The 25,114-nt window shown below is 45.2% G+C and overlaps 1 protein-coding gene across 1 annotated transcript in view; it reads left to right on the top strand.

The window, feature by feature from the left end:
* The window catches only part of RAD51D (RAD51 paralog D), a 14,217-nt gene extending 10,064 nt beyond the window's left edge, over positions 1-4,153 (top strand). The window contains exons 7-10 of the mRNA XM_082679900.1: positions 621-711; positions 836-906; positions 3,273-3,437; positions 3,610-4,153. Of these exons, the coding sequence (XP_082536026.1) occupies positions 621-711; positions 836-906; positions 3,273-3,437; positions 3,610-3,693 (411 nt within the window). The 3' untranslated portion in view covers positions 3,694-4,153. The remainder of the gene's footprint in view (positions 1-620; positions 712-835; positions 907-3,272; positions 3,438-3,609) is intronic.
* Positions 4,154-25,114: the final 20,961 nt, after the last annotated feature.

Here is a 25,114-nt window from a genome sequence, read left to right as displayed (position 1 = left end):
GGCTCAGTAGTTGTGGCACACGGGCTTATTTGCTCTGCGGCATGTGGGATTTTTCCGGACCAGGGCTCAAACCCATGTCCCCTGCATCAGCAGGCAGATTCCTAACCCTGCGCCATGAAGGAAGCCCCAGGAACCTTTTTAGATATGGAAGATTAGGCCCTAGAGGCACAATCTGGAAAGAGACTGAAGTAAAGAGAAGGCTGACCTCTTCAGCAAAGGAAGTTAGGAACTTGGGGCGTAAGCAGGAGAAGGAAAAGAGAGCCTGACAAGATGATGGGGGACTGGCCACAAGGAGAAAGATTCTACTAAGAAAATTCCTGACCAGGGGACCACAGGATCTGAGCAGGGATTTCTCAAATTTAATTATTTTAGGGTGTCTGTGATGTGCTGTGATTTAAACTCTCTCTTTCCACCCAATTCTTCAGTAAAATCTGTTATACATACAAATGGGGGTGGGAAAAAAAAGACATTTCTGAAATTCCATCATACATGCCCAGCTGTATTTGGGGTGGGGGAGGTTATTTCTTACCAGTTTCTGGAAGAGGAGCAGACTTGTCTGGTAGTGGTCGCCCCCTAGAGGCCACCTGGTTCATGGCGCCTGCTTCCCATCAACCCCACAGGTGAGCAGTTCTTCAGGGACTCTGAAGGTGGTGGTTGTGGACTCGGTCACTGCGGTGGTCGCCCCACTTCTGGGAGGTCAGCAGAGGGAAGGTGAGTGGTGTGGCAGAGCCCAGTGTTGGGGTCTTGATCTTGCCTCCCGGTTCTGGAGTCCTGTCTCCGGCCAGCCTGGTCCCCGATGCCCTGCTGCCCACCCTCTCTGCTTTTTCTTCCCCAGGCTTGGCCTTGATGATGCAGCTGGCCCGAGAGCTGAAGACTCTGGCCCGGGACCTCAGCGTGGCACTGGTGGTGAGGAAGTGGACTTGGCTAGCCATCCTTGCCTTACCTCTGGTCCCTGGGCTTCACCAAGTGGGGAGATATTCTTTCTAGTTACAGTTCTTTATTTCCCTTAAAGAGCAGCTTCTGAACCCCCAAAGTGGCCCTTTGGGAAAGGACCATAGCCCAACTTCCCTGGGTCATCTAGAGCACCAGACTGGGAGGGGATCGGACCTTAAATAGCCAAGGGATCAGGGACAGTCTTGTTTTTCTTTTTACTTTCTTTAAGTCAGTTTTATTGAGGTATAATTCATACAGAGTAACCTTCTCCTTGTTTGAAGTTTGATACAGTCATCTCCAGCCTTGTTACCCCACCGCAATCAAGATACAGAATATTTCTGTCACCCCAGAAAGATCCTCCGGCCCCAGACAACCACTGATCTGGTTTCTGTCCCAATAGTTTTGCCTTTTCCAGAGCTTCATAGAAAGGGATCTTTTGGCTTTTAAAGTAACTTTTTCTGCTTATGGAGTAGGTTTTTAAAAGTCTGCATGCTTCTCATGAAAGAGGGTAAAAAATAGTTAAATATGAGTCAAATTTGTAATCGATCTCCACATCCACAGAAACCATATTAATATTTTTATATACCTCCGTAGAATCTTTTTTCTCTGCATATATACATATACTTTTAACCAACTTTCCAACTAAACTGTAATCTTGTTAAAAAAAAAAACACACACACACCACCATTTCCCATGTCTTTTAATAGATTCTTTAAGAATGCCAGTTTTAGCAGCTATGTATTATTTTGTTTAATACCTATGTTACAGGGGTGAGGAAACCTTTCCTCTAAAGGACCAGGCAGTAAATACAGTTTGCCTTCCCTATCCGTGGGTTCTGCATCCGTGGATTCAACCAACTGTGGATTTGAGCTGTAGTTGGTTGAATCTGTGGATGCAGAACCCGCAGATACAAAGGGCCAACTATACTACACCATCTTATTTTATTTATTTATTTATTGGGCTGTGCTACGAGGCATGTGGGATCTTAGTTCCTTGACCAGGAATCGAACCTGTACCCCCTGTAGTGGAAGGGCAGAGTCTTAACCACTGGACCACCAAGAAGTCCCTACTCTATTTTAACTAAAACTACAGTGAACCTGGAATGGAGAGAAATATCCTTGAAATGATCACTCCTCCTGAAGTAGTCACCTTGCTATGAGTTAGGCAGATTAAATTCAGTTGAAATTTTGAAATCTAAAACAAAAAAAACAGAAAAAACACTACAGTGAACATCCTTATACCTAAATCGCTTTACATATCTCATATTTCCTCAGACTCCTAAAAGTATAATCAGTGAGTCAGGGACAAACATATTTTTAAATGTCTACATATGACATTGCCAAGTTGCCGGGAAGGTTATAGTTTTTGTGCACCTACCAGCAGCATAAGGGGCTTTGTTCTTCTATTCTTTTGTTCTTTTTTTTTTTTGGCTGTGTTGGGTCTTGGTTCCTGCGCATGAGCTTTCTCTAGTTGCAGCAAGCAGGGGCTGCTCTTTTATGTGGTGTGTGGGCTTCTCTTGCTGTGGAGCATGGGCTCTAGGCACGTGGGCTTCAGTAGTTGCAGCACGCGGGCTCAGTAGTTGTGGCCTATGGGCCCTAGAGCGCAGGCTCAGTAGTTGTGGCGCTTGGGCTTAGTTGCTCCACGGCATGTGGGATCTTCCCGGACCAGGGAGTGAACCCATGTCCCCCTGCATTGGCAGGCGGATTCCTAACCGCTGCGCCGCCAGGGAAGTCCCTTCTTCTGTTCTTATACTGGGTCCCAAGGCCTCCCTCTCCAGACTGTAGGATGTATGTGAGCACCTGCTGTGTGCCAGGCTCTGGCTTAGGCAGCAGGGATTCAATGATGAACAAGCCACACCTCTGCCCAGGGGTGGGGTGGGGAGCAGGGGTTAACCTCAAGAGGATGCACTGAGGTTGGCGTTGCTTACCTGAGACTAGCCTGGGCAGAGTAGAGCTGACCGGCCTTCCAAAACCCCTCCCACGTATACACACAGATGCACACCCTGACACAAAGGGGTGGGTGCACGTGGTCTCAGGATGCCCGATTGCTGCGTTGGGGTTGTAGTGGGCCTAAGCGGACAGCACTGCTTTTCCCAGACACATGCCCCGTTACCTTTTATTGGAATCAAGCCTGGAACGTTGTGGTTTAGTGGCAAGAGCTCTGCACAAGTCAGGAGTCCAGGGTTCTGATTCCAGACCGTTGATAAATTATGGAAGCTTGGGGAAGTTGTTTCCTTGTACTAGGCCTCAGCTTTCCCATCTATAAAATGAAGCCATAGGAGCAGATGTCGTCTGTACCAGCATTACAGATCTATAAGCCTTTGATTCTTTTTGCCGCAGGTGACCAATCACATGACCCGAGACAGGGACAGCGGGCAGCTCAAACCTGCCCTGGGACGCTCCTGGAGCTTTGTGCCCAGCACCCGGCTTCTCCTGGACACCGGCCAAGGTGCAGGAGCATCAGGCAGCTGGCGCATGGCATGTCTGACCAAATCTCCCCGTCTGGTGAGCCAGCCCCAGGGGAAAGCCAGGAATCTGGGCCCTTGAGGGTGGCTTCTGTGCCCACAGATAGTTCCTCATCGAGGAACTTCTGGATACTGAGACCCAGCAGCCAAAGAGGCTACCCACTTGGGCTGCTCAACTGAAAAACTCACCTTCCCCTCCTGTCTTGTTCCAGCCAACAGGTTTCCAGGAGATGGTGGACATTGGGACCTGGGGGACTCCAGTGCAGAGCCCAACATTACAGGGAGATCACATGTGACTTGCTGTTGATTGGGACAAACCCTCCCACCATGGGAAATGGTGGCTGCATAGAAGCTCTTGGGCTGGGCAGACATCTTAGTCCTTAGCTCCTCTCTCTGGAAACACAGTGTTACTGGCTAGAGAGGATGCTACTGTGGAAGGACCCAGAAATTCATGCCGGTACCAGGTTTTCCTCCCTTGTGTCTACCACGTATGTTTCCAGCAGGTGTCGAGTTCAGTGTCTTGGGCATCTCTGAAGAGGCATGCTGGTGCCTGGACAGATAACCCTGTGCATCGCCGTACTGCACTCCATCCTAACACAGTGACCGAGTCTGAGGCCTCTAGCTTGACTTTGCTTCCCTTCTTCTTTTTGTTTTTCCATCTGTAAGATGGGGCTCCCTTTCTTTTAACTCTCTCTTTGAGTTACCGGGTGGAATTAACCTTGTAAGTGCAAAACTCTTTATCTAGGTCCTGATATTAAAAACATACAAAGGAAATTCTCTGAGCCCCAGAGCCATCCATTTTCCCCCCAGAAGGTTGTTTTTCAGTTTCCCCTAGTGAGGCCTCAAAGAATGGTTATTCCTCTTTCCCTCTTGCCCATTTGGTTTCACAAACCTGCATGCATCACCATGACCAGGTGAGACCGGGAGCTCACTGCAGTCCCAGGAATATAATTTAACAGGAAGGGAAGATGTGACCTGGTCCCCGTGAATCCAGCCACTTGTTTAACGTGCGTGGTGCCCTGTGGGGCCCCTCCACAGTGTCGAGTAACCAGAGGTGCTGAACCATGGCCTTGCCCATAAACAGACAGAGGAGAATTTGCACAGTAAGTAGAGCCAGCTGGGAAAATTGATGCTGGCATAAATAATACATGGTAAATCTAGTCCTTTATGTAGAAATTCATTGCCAGTGGCTCCAACATGCAATATAATTACCCCTCTCTTCCTGCCAGCTGTACCACAGCCTAGTGCCCTAGTGTATGAAATAACCCCCCTGTCTGTTATGGGCACTGTGGCCATCCCTCTTCAAGCTATAACTCTGGCTGGGTGGGGAGGAGGACACCAGGGAAGAGGAAATAAAAGACAAAGGAGAGAAATGATCAGGATTGTTCACTGACCACAATTTTTTTTTTTTTTTTTTTGCGGTACGTGGGCCTCTCACTGTTGTGGCCTCTCCCGTTGTAGAGCACAGGCTCGGGACGCGCAGGCTCAGCGGCCATGGCTCACAGGCCTAGCCTCTCTGCGGCATGTGGGATCTTCCCAGACCAGGGCACAAACCCGTGTCCCCTGCATCGGCAGGCGGACTCTCAACCACTGCGCCACCAGGGAAGCCCCACTGACCACAATTTTTAAAGGACGGTTGCCTTTCTCAGTTTGAGAGCCTGTCATGTAATTAATTAGTTGCTTGGCTGCAGGAAGAGAGGTCAGAGTTACAGGCCGAAGACAAGACATTTAGAGGTGATGAACACAGCAGGGATAAAAGCAAGAAGCCTGGAGGACTGGGAACAAGTGGCAGACCAGCCCGAGGGTATCTGCCTGAGTAAGGACAGGCTTGGTAAGCTGCAGACTGGAGGAGGAACCCTGGCGCTGCTGCTTTCACAGGCTCCCAGGAGAAACGAATCTTCAGCATCCTTACACCAGGAGCGTTTGGCGCATAATTGCAACCGTAGTAGGAAACAAAACGTTAAGCTGGGACTGGCACCTCCCTGTCACTTGTACCATTTGGGCATCCTGAGCCCACGCAGACATCACCAATCAATCAAGCATTCTTTTTGGCAGAGCTCAGAGTCCTTTGCAGTTTTAGTTTTTCTCCACACAGCACTCCAGGTATCCACAAGCAGTCAGTTGGAACTGGCGTTCAAGGTGGAGGCTGGTTACCATCTCTGCCCCAGGCAGATCTTCCATATGTCCCATATATGGTGTTGCGTGCTTGGTCCTTGACTCAGGACCCTACAATAGTGTGGTTTGAGAGGGCTGTAAAGATCATAGGCCCCATCTTGTCATTTAACAGAGAAGGAAACTGAGGCCCAAAGAGGAGAAATGACAGTCCCAGTGGCAGAACAGGGGCTGGAACCCAGGACTCTCGATTCCTCAGCCAGGACTCTGTGTCCATGTTGCCTTTAGTTTCCAATCGGCACAGTTCTGTCCTCAGTGGGGACTTCTTCCAGCCACAGAGCCTCACCGAGGTAGCCTCTCTGGCCACAGGAAGGCGCTCCATTCATTGCTGCTGCAGACCACCCCGTGACATTTCTGCAGGACTTTGCCCCTCACAGCTCGCTTCCTCCTTGGCCTTGCTCTCAGACGGGGGCTTCACCTCATCCTCACGCTGAGCCCACACACTCCGCTCCAGGCCAGCCACCCTGTGAGGCTCCCCTAACAGGCCTGGGGCCAGGCTGGCCCTCCTGCCCATGTGCCTTTTGCTCCCTTTGCTTACGTGTCTGCCTCCGCCCAGCCCTGACTGCATCGGTGCACACCGATGCACACCCAGACATCCTCCCTTTTTTATGCCTCAGCTGGGGTCTAGATAGACATCACAATCCTCCTGTACCACTCAGACTTGTCTTATTGTCTGCCCATGAGCCCAAGATCCCCTTGAAGGGCTCCCACGTTCATTTTTCTTTTGCTCTTTCCACAGTATGGGAGCTCGGTAATTGTTAGATATACAAATGGGTGGGGTTTAAAGCATTTTAAAGATGGCAGAGGAGAAACGCAGGAATGTTTTTCATATGATCTAGTCATTGAGGTCCCCCCAGAGTGTCTTTTTACATATCCTTCTACAGAGGACTGTTGAATGTCGTTGGTCTGATATTACACAACGTTGATGTTGAGTCCCTACTATGTATGTGCTAGCACTTCATGGCTTTTGTTAGGCACGTGACTCCCAAAGACTCTCAGGCTCAGGTCCATGTATCACTGTGACTGCTGTCCACTGCAAGTAATGAAACCTGGCTGAAAGAGGCTTAAACAATAACATTTGTTATCTCTAGTAACACGACGTCCAAGGTTGGCTCATTTGGCAGCTCATCAAGTGGCGTAGGCCCTTTCCATCTTTCTGCTCTGCTCTCCTTTTGTGTTGGTTTGGTCTTCATTGCTGTGCGCAGGCTTTCTCTAGTTGCAGCAAGCAGGGGCTACTCTTCGTTGGAGCTCTAGTGCGCCACAGGCTGCAGTAGTTGTGGCTCGTGGGCCCCGGGAAGATCCCACATGCCGCTGAGCAACAAAGCCTGTGCGCCACAACGACTGAGCCTGTGCTCTAGGGCCCACGAGCCACAACTACTGAGCCTGTGCGCCTAGAGCCCGTGCTCCGTGACAAGAGAAGCCACCGCAGTGAGAAGCCTGCTCACCGCAACGAAGAGTAGCCCCTGCTTGCTGCAACTAGAGAAAGCCTGCGCACAGCAATGAAGACCCAACGCAGCCAAAAATAAAAATGAATAAATTTATTTAAAAAAAAAAAGAAAATGGGGATGCTACTAGAAAGGAGGGAGTGTGTGTGGAGGAGTTGTACGTTGGGTGGGCAACCACTAGTATCTGCCAAAGTCCAGGAGGCAAGTGTATCAAGGCTCACATGTGCTTAGGCCCTTTGTCCCCATCTCGTTTAGACCTTCAGAAAGCCTTCCATCTTCCAGACAGTAAATGGGAGTTCAGTGAGGTTATGGACATAAAGCTAATAAGTGAGCAGCACCAGAATGCAAACTTGAATCTGTCTGATTCCAAACCCTACTTCTTTCCATCCTTATGCTGCCTTTGGCTGTGACTATGTGAATGTTTCAATTAAATTTCTCTTTGTATTTTGCCCCGATAGCAACCAAGGCTACCCATCCCAACCTCTTTTTATCTTTGTTCACCGTAAAAGCTGGATCAGAGATCTACTTTCTCAGCTCTTTCCGATTTCCCGTAGGGAAGTTAGGAGAGAATGACAAACACTCAAAGAAGGGAGATATTGTTGGTAATAAGGTGAACCGAGGTTTGGGGGAAAATAAAGCTGAATGAAAAACAACAGGGTCTATGTGTGCCTGAGATGGGAGCCAGCAGGAGGTAAGTGATTTATTTTATTTTATTTTTTGGCACGGCATGCAGCATCTTAGTTCCCCGACCAGGGATCAAACCTGCGTCCCCCTGCAGGGGAAGTGCGGAGTCTTAACCACTGGACCGGGGCGGGGTGGGGGGGATGTCCCAGGAGGTAAGGGATTTAGATGCACATCCCAACTAGGTTTTACTGTGCTCTGGCATGGAGTTGCACTGGGGAGAGTTAAAACTGTCCAGTTGCTGGGGATGGGCATTGGAGAAGGCTCTGTGATGCTTGGAGCTTAAATTAGAGCTAGGTAGATTATTCATCCAAGCTTACCCTCAAAAAGATGTTTCTCTCATGTTTTCCTCTCTTATTTCACTGGCTAGACTAACTTCCGGTGCTAAGTTGAATAGAAGCAACAATAGCCATCCTCCTTGTCCTGTTCCTGATTTTAGTGAGCTGTTTCCAGTATATATATATATATATATATTTTTTTTGCGGTACGCGGGCCTCTCACTGCTGCGGCCTCTCCTGTTGCGGAGCACAGGCTCCGGACGCGCAGGCTTAGCGGCCATGGTTCACGGGCCCAGCTGCTCTGCGGCATGTGGGATCTTCCCGGACCGGGACACGAACCTGTGCCCCCTGTATCGGCAGGCGGACTCTCAACCACTGTGCCACCAGGGAAGCCCTGTTTCCAGTATTTTATCATTAAGTAAGATGCTGTAGGTTCCCTGTAGTTACCTTTTATGAAGGTAAGGACCCCAGTGTGTTTCCTATCTATCCTGGAGAGGGAGGCCAGGTACTGGCCATTCCATTTGACATGTGTAGAATTCTCTCTCCCAGCCAGTGGAAGGTCCATGCATCCCAGAGCTGTACAAGTGCACTTCAGCTGCTGCACAAGCTTGAATCCATGAGTAGGCTTTCAATCCTAGCTCTTTGCTGCCTCTTTAGTTTCTGGCTGTAATAGTCTCAATATAAGCCTGGGTTTTTCCAGAAGACAATGGGCGTATGCTGAAAAGTGTACAAAGTCAAGGAGCAAGATTTTCATCTCATCTAACTTGGTCTTAGCTCTGACACTTACTGTATGTCATTGGATGAATTAGCTTCTTTAAGCCTTAGTTTCAGCCACTGGGAAATGGGGAAAATAATACCTATTGCATAGAATTGCTTTAGGGTCATATAGCTTATGTAAAACACCAAATACTTCCCCAGCCATGTATTGAAACACCCTACCACTGATTTCTTAGGGAATAATTCCCTCAGAGAATAACCTCCGATAGAAAAATTGGGGTTAGCACCCTGTGTCCGTTTATCACTTCCTGTTCCATTCTGGGTTAACCTATACAACCTCTCTCCGAAAGGAATACTTTATATTTTGCAAAATTTATTAGGTCCGGAGAATTTAAGAGCTGGTGAAGTAGAATGATGATTTGGGATTTTGGAATCGGGAAAATCTAGGTTCAAAGCCCTGATGGGTCCTTTCTGGCTGAATTACTTGGACAAGGTAATGTCTTTGTCTTGTTGGTAAAATGTATGTTGCAGGGGAATTACCTTTTCCTTATTGGTAAAATATATGCCTCAGGGGAATTAAACAGATAATTTATGTAAAGTGCCTTTCACAGAGTCTGACACATAGTAGGTACTCAGTCACCATTAATTTTTCATGCTCTTGCCAAAAGTAACAAAAATCAGGGCTCTAGGACTTACAAGCCACGCTGCTACTAATAAAAGAAATAATATGATTTATTTTTTCACTGCTGTTTGGGGAAAGGCATGTGCTTCATAAATATGTATTGGAAAGTACTTAGCAAATGAGTAGAAATAATAAAAATACATCAACGTAAACTGCTCCTATAAATACGTCACTTGGTAGACAAACTAGTGTTTTATTAGTACTAAATACTATTGCTTGTGGAAAAGGATTTCAGATTACTTGCACAATGGGTACATTATTGAGTGCCTCTGTGGAAGGGCACGATAAAGGTGAAAAACAGTGATGGTGATAATACTAAAGGTGGAGAAAGGAGGAGTGTGGGTAAATGCAGCTCTGAGCCCTCCTCGCTTTAGCGACATGCACATTATTTAGCAGCGTTCCAATGATTTAGCTGTAATATATACCAGAGGGCCCAGAAAAAATCCACAAGGATATCATGAATTCTGACACCAATTATTAGGCCAATCAGTGGCTTAAGTGCACTCCCTTTCAGAACTGAGCACTCAGCTTAAGAACTAAGCTTACAAAAAGACATCTCTGGGCCTCCCCCCATCCCTTGCTCTGGACCTATTAACTTTCTATGATAATAATTAACATCAAGAGAAGGAGAGACTGGGTGGGGAATGATGTGCCTTAATCACAGGTCACAAAGACCTTTCAGAAATAAGATACACAGCTAGCTGAAAGGTACACAGCTAGCTGATGAATGGCTGGGTGGGCTTCTCCACACAATCATCTTCATTCTACCAGGGCCTTCCTCTTAGCAGTTTCCTCACTTTCTTAAGGTGAAACTAGCTAACTCTGGGGGCTTAGACTGGGAAATGCTGGAGAGGGAGGTGCCATTGAGTGAATGGGACAAACGTGGGTTTTGATGTCCTCCAGATCTGACTTCTAATACTTTCTAACTATGGGACTTTGAATAAGCTAGTGAACTCTGGTGGGCCTGGGCTTCTTTCATGGTAATTTTGGGGACCATCACCTGCTGAGAGCCACTGTTGTGAGGAACAATGGGATATGAAAGTGAGGCAACTTTTAAACTTTTATTTTGAAACGAGTTCTGAGATGTTATGGGACTCGCTCAGTGTCACCAATCTGCACCACGGATCTGGACCCTTCAGCACCTCGTGCAGAGTTCGGTAACCAAGGCAACGAGGAGCCGCGGACGCCCTCACACCAGGGTACCGACGCCTGGCCCGGTCTCAGACTCGGAGGTCTCCGCCTCCCGCGGCTGGGCTCCGCCAGGGGACGCGCGCGGCGGCCGCGCTCTAGCCCGCCGCGCGGCTCCCCCGTCTCTATGGTGGCTCAGGAGCGGCAGGAGCGGAGGCGCGCTCCCGAGGGGGGGCGGGGCCGCGCCGGGAGCGGGGCCGCGCGAGGGGCGGGAGCGACCGGGCCGGGAGGCCGGGGATGGGTGGGGGGGGCCTACTTCCTGGGGCCGGCTGTGAGGATGTCGCGACCGCCCCCGGGTGCCCCTCAGCCCCGGAGACGCCGGCGCGGCTCAGCCCGCAGCCCCCCTGCCTGAGGCGTCCGCGGCCCGGATCCGGCCCCTCCCCACCCCTCCCCTCTCAGGTGCGGGCGGGGCAGGCGGCCGCGGCAGGTGAGGAGGAGGCGGCGGCGGCGGCGCTTGGCTCCGCGAGCGCCGGGCCTGGGGTGGGGTCCCGGGGGAGGCCGGAGTCGGGGGCGCTGCTCGGCCTCGGGTCTCGCCAGGCTGTTGTCCGGGGGCGCCTCCTCTGTGCGGGGCGCGGCCTGAGACTCTCCCTGCCTACAGGGGATGGGGGACGCCCTGCCTCGCTGGAAGTCTGCGCATTCAAGGTAGCCCGCACCTGTCCCATTAAAAGTCCCCTCAAAGGAGGCATTTCACCTGTGGGGGCAGTAACGGGAGACGTGTGTTCTCAAATATTTCCAAACGCCCTACAGATCGGCACGTTCAGTTGGCTCGTGGGGGGAAAGATACCGCTTTACAGCATAGGAAACCGAGTCAGGTACGCGGCGGCCTGCGTCTGCATTTTAAGGAACTAGCTTGACCCAGCTTCCTAGTGCAGGAGCCCTGCGGGCGTGCTGGAGGAAGGTGGAGGCTGGAGTTTGGAGGCTTGATGGAGAAGTTTGGGGATGTGGTTTTCCTTTCCCCCCCACCTCCGCCCCGCCCAGGGTCCACTGTTCTCTCTTTTGGGAGTTGTCCTCTGTTCATTTGAGGTGATGTGTGTGAGGTCGCCAGTGGCTAAGACGGAGAGGGACATGGGGCCTCTGTGCAGCTGGCTGCCCATGAAACATTTGACTAGGCTTGGGGAAGTATGCTAGACCTGGGGAACCAGAGCGTCGCAGACGTCTGCTCAGAGCTTGATTTCAGGCTGGCAGAAGATAGAAACAGCAGCATATTTTCTCCTTTTTTGTTGGTCTGTCATTTGTTCTAGGAGAAAAAGCTGCTTGTGTAATCAAGGAAGAGTGTACCATGCTCCTCCCTGTCTACCCCAGGGAAGAATTATTGTTAGCTTGGAAATAGGGCTTTACCCACAACTGCCACTTTGCACCCTGGCTAAAGGCCACTGTTAACGTAATGAACAAACATCCCCAGGTGCATGTGGCCTTCTCAGAAAGTAAGTTCCTTGCCCATCCCTGTTACAGGTGGTTTGGAGGACAGAGACTTCCTGTCACCCCTGTTGGTGCAACTGTTTGGGGAGCAGTTGTGGTTTTCCTGGTAACAGTTCAAGTTACTGAAGTGTGGCCAAGGCTGCCACTTATTGGAACCTTTTTCTAGGAATGGGAGTAGGCAGGGGACATGGTGCTGGGCTGAGTTTGTGTACAGAATTCTAGGGTTGGGAGCTAGTTCACGGGATTTCAGGTTTGACAACGTCTTTATCGTTTTTTCCTGATTGCATTCTTTTTCACGTTCAAGGAAATAGATGATGGCAAGCATTTCTGAAACATCATGGCATATTTCCTAATAATTCTGGACTTCAGAGTACAAGTCATAAATTACAGTTTATTTAGAAGTGTTATTTTCTTAAGTTTGAAAATTGTATATGACAGTTGCAGCTTGATGTGGCAGGGCTAACAGATAACTTGATTGTGCATGAAGCAAATTTCCATGTAATCTAGGACACACACACACATTTTAATGTCTATTTAGTTTGGAAGATCAGCCCACTAAAAACTTTCATATTGATCAGGAAGACAGCTGTTATCCCAACTGTTTACATTGGGATCGGGGATTGTAAATCTTCTAAATTGACTTAATTTAACCAATTGCTAAAATGACCTGCATTAAAAGAGAGCTGTTCTCAAAGAGGTTAGAAATTAATTTGTTTTCAAAACTTTCTCATGGCCAAGCCAGTTGATAATAACTCTGCTTAGCACCCTCTAATAAGAATGCCTCTTTAAGGCCTCTTAAAATAGCAGTGGGAAAAGCATATTCAGTAACCAGCATTTTAAAAGACAAAACAAATGGCAACAATAACAGAAAAGGGCACAGTTTCTTCCCTAATTACATGTCCATTGTGATGTTTAATACAGTCACACCCATCTGTAAGAGTGTTGTGCCTAGAACTTTCTGAAAACACCTACATAAACCTAAGGAGTGTTAACGGGACTAATTCCACTGTAATTTTTTATTCTTAAAATAGTTTTTTATTCTTTATTACTGCTGTTGTTTTAAAGGTAGATTAGAGACTTTTATATTAAACTTGTACTGGCTATAGTGTTTATGTTTTGGGAGGAAAGATTTAACGTCTGCACCTTGAATCTCATAACCCCTGCAATACAGAGCTGAGTTATAATTTAGAGTTTAATGAGAATGCATAGTTTAAATTGCTGTTGCTGAGGTCTCACGGGGTGAGCTGCCTCATCATTATTGTTTGGTAATGTTACTGGTTATTATTTTTGTTTGGTTACTGTTTATTGGTAGTAGTGACTGATGTTTATGTAAGAAAGATTCTGGCTATTTGAAGGGCAGTCTTTTCATATCCAAACACACAACTTCCCATTGCTTCAATAGGGAGGTGGTGTGGTCACTTTCTTGTTTTGTGACTATATTATTTGGAGTTTTAAAATCCTAAAACTAGTTGGGCTCTTAATAGGATATCCTGTTATATCTCACATGAAAGCCATCCTAGATAGGTAGGAATCATCGGCCTTATGTGTTGAAAGACCTCAGCTCTCCCAGTTTCCAGGATTTATCAGTTGCCATGGTCAGGACAGTGGTTTTATCTAATCCTATGATGCCATTCTTAGCTTAAACCCATTATCCTCATTTATCTTCGTTAAGACTGTCATGAAGTTTCTCTGCTTTATGTAGTTCAGGTTGAATATTCCACATTTTTGACACATTTGGGCCTGTTAACGTTCTGAATTGGAGCAGTTAAGAGAATCTGCCTGTTTTTAAACATTTTCCTTTTTCGAGGCAAGCATAAAATCTGAGTTTCTTCTGGGGGAAACCAGCTCTTTAAAAATCTGATAGGAGAACAAAAGCTGGTTTTTCCAGCTTTTTACCAATATGAAGTCTTCTTAACCTTTCCTTCCTTTCTGGTTTTGCCAGTACAGTGATTAGTGACTAGTAGTGAATGATGAACCAGAGGCATTGGGAGATCCTGAAGTCTCCTGAATCATAAAAAGAAGGTCACATTGTATTCAGTGCAGCTTTAGTCTTTTTAGTGAGTTTTATTGCAAGGAGTTCTCCAAAGCCAGCCACTCCTTAAAAGATTAGGTACCTAGCAGTTTCCAACTGAGTCACTGAGGTTCTTTAAAAATACAGATTTCCCAGTTCCACCTCCTGGAGATTTTTTTTGAGTGGGTAAGTGATGACTGAGAATCCACATTTTATTTTATTTTAGTTAATTAATTTATTTTTGGCTGCATTGGGTCTTCGTTGCTGCGTGCGGGCTTTCTCTAGTTGCGGTAAGCGGGGGCTACTCTTCGTTGCGGTGCACGGTCTTCTCATTTCGGTGGCTTCTCTTGTTGCCGAGCACGGGCTCTAGGCATGCGGGCGCAGTAGTCGTGGCTTGCGGGCCCTAGAGCACAGGCTCAGTAGTTGCGGCTCACGGGCTTAGTTGCTGCATGGCATGTGGGGTCTTCCCGGACCAGGGATCGAACCCATGTTCCCTGCATTGGCAGGCGGATTCTTAACCACTTGGCCACCAGGGAAATGCCGAGAATCTACATTTTAAAAACCACTCTGGGCATCTACTTCCAAAAAGCTCCCCAAGTGATTTTGATCTGCAGCCAGGTTTAGGAGCCACTGTTGCATTGCTTTGAAATTATTTATAAATTGGTAGTCCCTTTAAAAGCATCATTATGTTATTCAGGATGTTTGATTTGCTAGAATAGCCCATTTCCTAGTCATGACAGATAGCAAAGAGCTTTTATAACTTTTATGTAAATTACTTTACAGAGAGGCCCCCTCTGCTGTATTATCTGCCTGGAGTCATGAGGGAGGGTTGGCGAAAGTAGCTTCCTTTATTTCCTGAGTGGACAAATGAATGATAATGTGGAAACCACTGGAGGTCTGAATGGGTAGTCAAGTCTAGTTCGGATCAGTGTTGGATAGGAGAGCTGCCTGGGAATTCTCTGTATGTAGGATTTTAAAATAAAGCCAACCTGCCAGATGTTTCATTTCTACATAGCTGAAACGCTTATTGGAAATAATGGATGCTTAATAGGCAATAAAATTTAGTCACAGGTCTTTTGCTGAGTTCATGGATGGAAAAAAATTGCTGAAATACAGAACCCTCTGAGTTAAAGCAGAATCAGGGCATTGAATATGTTAGTTAACGAATTAAACTTGGGAAAAGTGTAACAATTTAGGAAATAGACAAACCTGGTTTTGAGTCCCAGCTCCTCCACCACCTGGCTGTGCTACTTTAGACATGTTACTTAACCTCTGTGGGCTTCATTTTCTTCATCTGCAAGATGAAAATCATACCTGGTAGCATTGTTCTGTGGACGAAAAGAGAGAAAATCTCTTCTTTGTACATTGTACGGAACTCAGTGAACGTTCTCTTCTCCCACTTTCTCATAGGATTTTTATTCTGTAGGCTTAAGATGTCTTTCTAAATCTGGCCTTCTCTCTATCTCTTTCCAGGAATATCTACTCGGTCAGCTCTTTTAGAAAATGCATGAAAGAGTGAGGACTGAAGTTAAGAACTAGAGAATATGGGAAAGAGGAATGAGTCATAGACACTGGAAAAAATATTTTTTTAGAATGAGTGGAGTGTAGGCATATATCCAGAATTACTGTCTGCGGGAATAATGACATTATCCAAATTCTGCCTCAAGTATCTGCGCGGTAGCCTGGGAGCTCAGCTCAGGCTACCAGGCTTGGAGGGTGGCCCCACTAAGTAGCACCTGACGGCCCTTTCTTTCCTCATCTTCCTTTCCCCCCTCTCGGGCTCTTTTGTTTCTCTTTCCCTCTCTCCTCCCTTTCCCTCTTTTAAACTGCCCTTCCTTTCGACTTGCCAATCGTGACCGTAGTAATTCGCAGACCAGGCCCCTGGAACTTGAGGCTAAAAGAGGTTGCTGGTTGCTAACACCTGTCTCCCAGCTAAATGAATAGGCTCTTTTGTGGGCAGGATGCTAAAAAAGCTGATTAGTACAATACTGGCTTAAAGGACCTATTAATGATCCAACATATGTAAATCATGGAGTGATTTAAAGCCATTTTAGAGATTTGTTTCTTATACTCTGCGTTAATTTTTTATATTGAATTAGGATGTTGGCTGAATTTTTCCATGTAAACCGTGAATCTGTTTATTGCCCAAATGAACTAATTTTTGTCATATTGATTGGGAATCATTTATATTCTAAAGAAGTTTCTACCCTTAAGGGCCTTTGTATTGTTCTGCAAATGTCTAGTGTGAAATACAATTAAAGTTTTGTTCACTGTGCTGCTGACATAATTAGTTTAATTTCTGCTCCTTATATATTTCTCTTGGAAGCTGGGAAATTAAAATACTAGATTTTGCATAAAACTGCTTTTTTGAGGGGGTGATTTTACTGTCAGTTGAACAGACTTAGGCCCGAGGGTACATTTTTTAACATGTCTTACTTAACTTTCCTGTAATAGTCTCTTTCTCTCTGTAGAATCAATGTATAATTGGCTGTTGAAGCATTCAGAAGAGACAGTGTTTGGCCTTTACCCTGTGATTATATTTTTTCCTATATCTCTTTTGAGGAAATGTGTGTAATTTTTGGAAACTCCTAAGTATATTACCATTACGAGAGCATGAGAACTTTTGCAAAGGCTAGAGAATGGAGTGGTTTTCTGAAATAAGCTGTATTATTTAATTCCCTCCCCAAATCACTGCTGTGTTCTTCTTTAGATCATAGTGCTTGCAGACCTTGATGTGAAAGTGGAAAGGCTGTGATGCCTGGCAAATCCTCTTCACAATTTTTCTATGATGCGTTTCACAGAAATGGCTCTAGTCTTCAGGAACAGAAGTCACTCTCAAGGAGACTTTACACTTAATTACTCTAATCCACACTTAATTTCTTACAGGATTCTTGGAGAGATTCTCACCAGGCTGCTGATTTCATGGAGTTATGACCTATGAAGGTTTTTTTTTTTATCTCTGTTAAGCCTGCTAACCTTTTTTTTTTTTTTTTTAAGGGAAAGTGACCTTGGTCTGGTAATTTCTCCATTGTCCTCTCCTGTAAAAAGATAAGCAAAACCTTCTGGCTCTCTCAGCAGCCTTTTTCAGCAGCTACCACCCATGTGCTGAATTTGAACTTTACACAATTTTTGTTGAGCTAGTGTCACTTGACTTTTGAAAGCTGCCCCCTCCAATGCTATAGGTTTAGCCTGCATCTCCTAGTTTAACATTCACACGCCTTTTCTAGAATTGCATATAATTATTATATGCAATTATATTATAATTATTATATGCAATTTTAATGTTTCATTATCTCTGGGTTGTGGAGTGGTCAGGTCTCCTAGGGACAGCCGATCCAATCAGACTGCTTGGAGCCAGAGTCTGATTTGCTGAAACATTTTAACTGCCTTGATCCACTTTGAAGAAATGCTGCCTAGTCATCCTGAAATTTACAGGAAGTTAGGCCAACTGGAGCCTCTGCTGGCCTCTGAGTGGTAATGTAATTCGTTAGTAATCAGCATCATTGTTTATTTGAAACTGCTGGGTTATGTTAAAAGACTTGGAAAAAAAGCTTTTCTTAAGTAAATAGAGCAGCCTCCTCTCCCACCCCGCCCCTTCTTGTTTTACCCTTTTCATTTACTTGGAAAAATCTTTCCACTCTTATTTCTGATCACATGCATGGAATGTGATGGAATCAATATCTTTTATGCTATAGGAAAGCTTGTTTTCCCTCCAGCAATTTCTGTGAATTCCCCCTACCCCCTTTCAACTTTCATAATGATTAAGATATCTGCTTGAGAAATAACCATGCCTCATCTTCTTCTGTTGACTTTACAACCTTTTCCTAAGTCTTGAGTCAGTGGGTCCATAGCCAATGAATTATACCTCCTCTTGATCATGCTCAATTATTATCTTCATGGCGTGGAAGAAGATCCACTAGAGCATGAGCCTTTATTCCAAAATCCTAGACAAAAGGAGCGTTCTGATTTGGGGAAAGAGGGTGGAGTGTTTTCCAGGACTTTAGAGGGAGTGGGTCAGCCGAAGTTCAGCCGGTTTGAGGAATCCTTAGTAAAGGATGGTTCTCAGGAAGAGGGCGGAATTGTCTTGGAATTGATTTTGCAGACCAGTAGCCATGGTTTGGGCAATTTGGATTTTATGGAGGTGAAGAGGAGCAGTTTGGTGTTAAAGTTTTGTGCCAGGGTGTGGGGTAGGAAGGAATAGCTGCAGGGCCTAGGACTTGCCCAGTCCGCAGTGGAAAATTCTTAGGCCTTCCGGTTCTCTCACTTCTGTCTACCTCTCTTTTTACCTTTTGGGCATGACTAGATTCAGGTGCCATTCTTGGTCATTTGTCATATGCTGATGGAAGTACCTGCATAGTCATTCTGTGTCAGAGCTGAAGTTTACCTTAGCCAGTGTTTGCTGCAGAGCTGGTGGGGAAAGGGGTCAAATGTTCCCAGAGAGCTTGACAGAGGGCACTCCACCTTCCCTACCACCCTCACCATATGGTTGGACGCAGCACTCCAGGTGATTCTGAGTCATTACCCCCACGCCCATTGATCTAGTTCAGTGTTTCCCAACTGTTTGGACTGTTGACATAGTTGCAGACCGGCTGCTTGAGGAATAGTGACAGTGAACCAACCAATTAATGGGGGACATACATATGATAGTTTTGCAGTTTCACCTCCAGATGATCTTCGTCAGATTCCTAAATTTTATTTATTTGATTAACCTTTTTAATGTAGCATATCACCATGTCTTCTGTACTACCAAAACTAATATTAAAAGTGAAAATATGTTGACAGTTACATCTAATTTGGTGTTTGAGATACTGGCTATCCACACCTGCACTGTTATTTGTGGAAACGCTCACAAATAGCCGCTTGAAATCTTTCTCCTCAACTCTTTTCAGAAACAGTACAAACATAAAAATAAGCCACTAGTTTTCTTTGGGAGGGACTGGTACAAAATTCAAGAGTTCTGAATATCATGTCAAGAAAGCAGTTCTTGGACTTCCCTGGTGGCGCAGTGGTTAAGAATCCGCCTGTCAATGCAGGGGACATGGGTTCAAGCCCTGGTCCAGCAAGATCCCACATGCTGCAAAGCAACAAAGCCCGTGCACCGCAACTACTGAGCCTGCGATCTAGAGCCCACGAGCCCCAACTACTGAGCCTGTGTGCCACAACTACTGAAGCCCACGTGCCTAGAGCCGGTGCTCCGCAACAAGAGAAGCCACCGCAATGAGAAGCCCGTGCACTGCAACGAAGAGTAGCCCCCGCTGGCCGCAACTAGGGAAAGCCCACGCGCAGCAACGAAAACCCAATGCAGCCAAAAATAAATAAAGTAATTAAAAAAAAAAAAAAGCAGTTCTTGATGCCATAGCATGTAAATGTTTACATGTATTTTAATACACATTTGGTCTTCCCAACCAAACATCATTTTTTTAAATGGGGAAAAATTGAAATTTGTTGTTACATATTACTAATATTATAAAAGCATATTGAAATGTTTTCTTTAAGTTTTAATATACTGATTTAATATACTGATTTAAAAATACTGATTTAAAAATACTAAGTATTTTAAAAATACTTTAAAAAATTTAAAAATGTGACTTTTTACCTAAAATAATTTCTTTATTGGGGTTTACACACAAATTGTGACCTTTTCTTTAATCCCTAGAGGCATTACTAAGATTATTATTGCAGTAGATCTCAAATTTTCATGTGTATCAGAGTCTCCCGGGTGCTTGTAAAAAACTGCAGTTTCCTGGTTGCTAGCCCAGACCTATAGAATCTGGGTGTTTGGGAATGAAGCTGGGGATTCTGATGTAGCTTATCTGCAGACCACACTTGGAGAAAGTAATACTGTCAGAAGGAACCACACATTAAAAAAAAATGATAATATTGAGAAATGCTGATGTTAGGGGGCTGCTTTTATTCTGCAGAGGAGGAATTCAAGGCACAGGGAAGTAAAAAGTCTCCAATTCACCCAGCGTCTCCAAGATAGTTGGATCTTGCAGACCAGCAGTGAGGTCTTTTGAGTCTAATTGGGTACTCTTTCCATGGGGTTACACCGTGGTGTACCTCCTTATTGGTTTCGCTGATTGCCCTCAAATCAGAAGCTGTAGGATAGGGCAAGGGTGCTTTGATTCCTTCAGAACAATAAGTGACACAATTGGCATTCAACTGTACAAAAAGTTAGTGTTTCTGAAACTGGTGAAGGACCAGCTTTGTAAAGTGCTTTTTCAGTCTATTGCCAACTAATATTTTTGTAAAGTACAAGAAAAATGAATTACCAGGAAGTCATGCACTTGGATGCACAGTTCATACCTACTATGAATTTTTTTTTACCTTGACATGGATGTCCATGGAGGGTGTGCGACTGCACACTTTGAATAGCATTGTTCTATTATAGGTGGTTCTGAGGACGTCTTAGGAACTTGATATCAAAGGTCCTTGATTTTCTTCCTTAGGCTACCTGTAATTGAGGCAACCAACTGAGAACTCCCTACTTGGAGAGAGAAGTTCTGTCAGTTGGTGATTTGCTAGATCAGAACCACGATTTTAATACTTGAGGATGAGGTGAGGATACTTACCTTTAATATATTTAAGAATATATTGATAGACCTTGCATTTTGTGCCTGTATCAGGAGGGTATTTACCTCCTTTGACTAAATATTAGAAGGGAGTTTCCAACTACTTGGTCTGTAACTTTACTTACAGTTAATAAAAATGCTTAAAGGTGGGAGACAAAATAAAATTTGACGGTGTGCCGTTTCTTTGAGACACTTCAGCGTGTTTGGTTTTTAGAAGCCTTTTGTAAGTAATCTAGGAACAAGCATTACTAGTTTGTGTGGCTATAATGTCAAAATGAGTGTTGATTTGGAGCAGGGGAAAAAAAATCTCTCCATGCATGCATTGTGTCCTGGTTTAATTGCTTGGTTGGATGAAATGTCAAACTTGATAGATTATTGGAGCTGTTATTTTTATTTTGGTGGTTAAACAATAATGAAACTGTTTGGATGTTTGCGGGGAACACTGCTTCCTGTGTCTGGACTTTGCTCTGGAGAAAGTTTCAATTGTTCAGAAGCAATACTAGTTAGAAAATGCAGCTTCTATGGCTCCTAGCACAGCTGTCTAAACTATTAGCTGTATTGGGGCCTTTGGACAAGCATTGTTTAACACTTTTGGACACAATTTATGTTTCTGATTCCAAAATGTCTATGGTTGTTGCTGAATAGTTGGGAAACCTAGAAATGGGAGAGAAGTTCTAGGTAAAGTCAAGCCTTTTTTCTTTAAGCATCTCTAGAACAAACTCCATCTTTCTTTCTTTCTTTTTTTTTTTTAAAATTAATTATTTATTTATGGCTGCGTTGGGTGTTCGTTGCTGCATGTGGGCCCTCTCTAGTTGAGGCGAGCAGGGGCTACTCTTCGTTGTGGTGCGCGGGCTTCCTATTACGGTGGCCTCTCTCGCCGCGGAGCACGGGCTTCAGTAGTTGTGGCTCGCGGCTCCAGAGCACAGGCTCAGTAGTTGTGGTGCACAGGCCCAGTTGCTCCGCGGGCATGCGGGATCCTCCCAGACCAGGGCCCGAACCCGCGTCCCCTGCATTGGCAGGTGGATTCTGCAATCCACCTGCCAATGCAGGGGACGCGGGTTCGGGCCCTGGTCCTGCGCCACCAGGGAAGCCCCCAAACTCCATCTGTCTAACTGGGGTAGGGAGGGGTGGGGAGGCTGTGTGATGAGACTGGGCCTTGCTTTCTTAGGTACTGTTCAGTAGAATAGCATGTGTGCTAGGCTACAGAGGACTTTGGTCATTATAACCTTATGGTACTTCTCTTTATACCCTATTTTACCTGTATAAAAATTATCGGTAGTTATTGTGTGCTTTTTGTGTGCCAAGGATTTTGTTATATGAACTCATTTAACCCCTCCCAACAATTCTGCGAAATGTAGGCACCAGTATCTGTGTTCCGCAGATCAGGAAATGCGGCACAGAGAAGTTGAAAATGTGCCTAGGGCCACACAGTGTTTGAACCCAAGTAGTCTGGCTGGAAAGACCCGCTCCCAACCACCAGACCCCAGCTGCCTCTCACTCCATCAGCTCATCTAATTATGATTACTTATCAGAGTAAGTCTTTAGAAATAGGTTCTATTTCATAAAACGTGGGCTTAAAATTATCCTTTTATACATGGGCCTCCTTGTGTGGAAGGTGATTTTAGAATGTTATTAGCAGTCTTTGTTATTCCTTTACTAGTTTTAATTCCATTAGCACTGAAGGATTTTTTTTTTTTGTCTTTTAAATTTTTGGCTGCATTAGGTCTTTGTTGCTGCCTGTGGGCTTTCTCTAGTTGTGGCAAGCGGGGTCTACTCTTCCTTATGGTGCGCGGGCTTCTCATTGTGGTGGCTTCTCTTGTTGCGGAGTATGGGCTGTAGGTGCATGGGCTCAGTAGTTGCAGCACACGGGCTTAGCTGCTTCGCAGCATATGGGATCTTCCCAGACCAGGGATGGAACCTGTGTCCCCTGCCTTGGCAGGCGGATTCTTAACCACTGCGCCACCAGGGAAGTCCTGAAGGATTGTTTTATAGTTTATTCCATGTTTTAAAATTGTAATTGTATTTGATATATCAACCAGTCACCCTCAAAAGCACATTTGGCTAAACAGCTGAAGCATTGGGTTAGAGGAGAATTTATTGGTGGGTTTTCTGTTAAAAAAAAAATTTTTTTTTTGGAGTGTCTTTCTGTTTTTCAATAGGCCTTACCAGTAAATTGACCCTTGTGTAGGATACTGTAGATGTTGGTGGCCCGAGGGTCCTCGTGTTGTAAGTGATACTGGAATAAATGGTGGTAGACCACTTTCAGTAAGAAGCCCGGATGAGTATAGAAACTAAAACTTTGTGCCTGAGACATGTGACCTGCTTTCAGTACATGTGAGCCCTGGCTGGGAGAATCACAGAGGAAGCATCATTTAAATTTTTTCCACTAACCTTTCCCTCACATTTGGAGACTGCTACTGAGACTTTTGTAGGAAAAACTGTTTGTAGTAGGAAACCTGTCACATGTGAGGTGCCCCACGCCAGTAACCACATCTTTCACAATTTATGTGTCTGATCGCTGCAGTTTTCAGATGCTTTTGATTTCAAGCAGGACACTTTGGGCTGAATGCTGAGCTTAAATTGCAGTGAGAGTTCACTCTGCATGGGTTACTTCTGCTGCCTCCTGGCTCATTGCTCGCAGCCCTGGGGAAGCTCAGATAAAAACACCGGTAGAGATGGGGCACAGGTAATGCCTGAAATGTATTTTAGGTGGTTGAGCCAGCAACGGACTCATGCTTAAACAATCTTTTTTTTTTTTTTCTGGCATAGTAGGGATGGCAGAATAATATGAAATGTGCTTTGCCTTACAAACAATTCACCTTCCTTAATTCTCCATAGTGGTTGGACAGTTGAATGAGTAATTGTAATTGCACATTTATTGTCACATACATCCCTTTCCCCCCAACCAATCCTTGTCAACCAGTAATCTGTTCTCTATCTGTATAATTTTGTCCTTTTTGAAATGTTATGGAAATAGAATCATAACAATATGTGGCCTTCTGAGGTTGGCATTTTTCACTTAGCATGATGCCCTCCATCCAAGATGTATTTAGTAATGTATTTAATAATGCTTTTTATTACTAAATAGAATAAATAGTATGGATGGATGTATCACAGTTGTTTTTTTAATTGAAGCATAGTTGATTTACAATGTTGTATTAGTTCCTAGTGTACAGTAAAGTGATTCGTATATATACTTTTTCATAGTCTTTTCCATTATTGTTCATGGCAAGATATTGAATATAGTTTCTTTTCTTCAAAATTAATTAATTAATTAATTTTTGGCTGCATTGGGTGTTCATTGCTGCGGGCAGGCTTTCTCTAGTTGCAGCAAGCAGGGGCTACTCTTCGTTGCGGTGCGCAGGCTTCTCATTGCAGTGGCTTCTCTTGTTGCAGAGCACGGGCTCTAGGTGCGTGGGCTTCAGTAGTTGTGGCACGCGGGCTCAGTAGTTGTGGCTCGAGGGCTCTAGAGCACAGGCTCAGTAGTTGTGGCACACGCGCTTAGTTGCTCCACGGCATGTAGGATCTTCCCGGACCAGGGCTTGAACCTGTGTCCCCTGCATTGGCAGGCGGATTCTTAACCACTATGCCACCAAGGAAGTCTTTAGTATAGTTTCTTGTACTATACAGTAGGACCTGTTGTTTGTCTATTTTATATTTTGTAGTTTGTATCTGCTAATCCCGAACTCCTAATTTATCTCTCCCCCATCCCCTTTCCCCTTTGTTAACTATAAGTTTGTTTTCTATGCCTTGGATGTATCACAGGTTTTTAAATTTAATTAATTATTTAATTAATTAATTAGGTTGTGCTGGGTCTTTGTTGAGACAGGCAGGCTCCTTAGTTGCAGCTCACGGGCTCCTTAGTTGTGGCATGCAAACTCTTAGTTGTTGCATGCATGTGGGATCTAGTTCCCTGACCAGGGATCGAACCCAGGCCCCCTGCATTGGTAGTGCAGAGTCTTAACCACTGTGGCACCAGGGAAGTGTCTGTATCACAGTGTTTTAACCATTTACCTATTGTAGGGCATTTTGGTTGTTTTCAGTTTGGGGCTGTTACAGATAAAGCCATTATGAACATTTATGTACAGGTATTTGTGTAGATACAAGTTTTAATTTCTGTGGGTTAAGTGCCCAGGAATGCAATTGCTCAGTCGTAATACAGTATGTGTATGTAGTTTCTTAAAGAAACCACCAAACTATTTTCCCAAGCCCTGTACCATTTTACAGTCTGTCCCACCAGCAGTGTATGAGATCCAGTTTCTCTGCATCCTCATCAGCATTTGGTATTGTCCCCCTTTTTTAACTTTTCTAATAAGTAGCATATCTGTTTTTTAAGTTCATCAGACTACTTGTAAAACTGACTTGACTGACAAAGAGCAAGATTTTTGAGTCGTGGTTAGCCCTTCATGTGGCTCTTTCTCTCTACAGTGTTCAGTGGTCTGTTGACCTGCTTTTTAATCCCCTGCCCTGGTGTCCCTGAGAGAGAGAAGACTAACCAGGACTAACCAGGGGGAAGTGAGGACATGAGCACGAGACTCAGTCTCCCCCTAAC

This window comes from Grampus griseus, assembly GCF_964374135.1.
Source record: "Grampus griseus genome assembly, chromosome: 20".
In the NCBI taxonomy this organism is placed as follows: domain Eukaryota; kingdom Metazoa; phylum Chordata; class Mammalia; order Artiodactyla; family Delphinidae; genus Grampus; species Grampus griseus.
The sequence above is the reverse complement of the archived record's forward strand: the minus strand, read 5'-3'. Positions and strand labels throughout refer to the sequence as shown.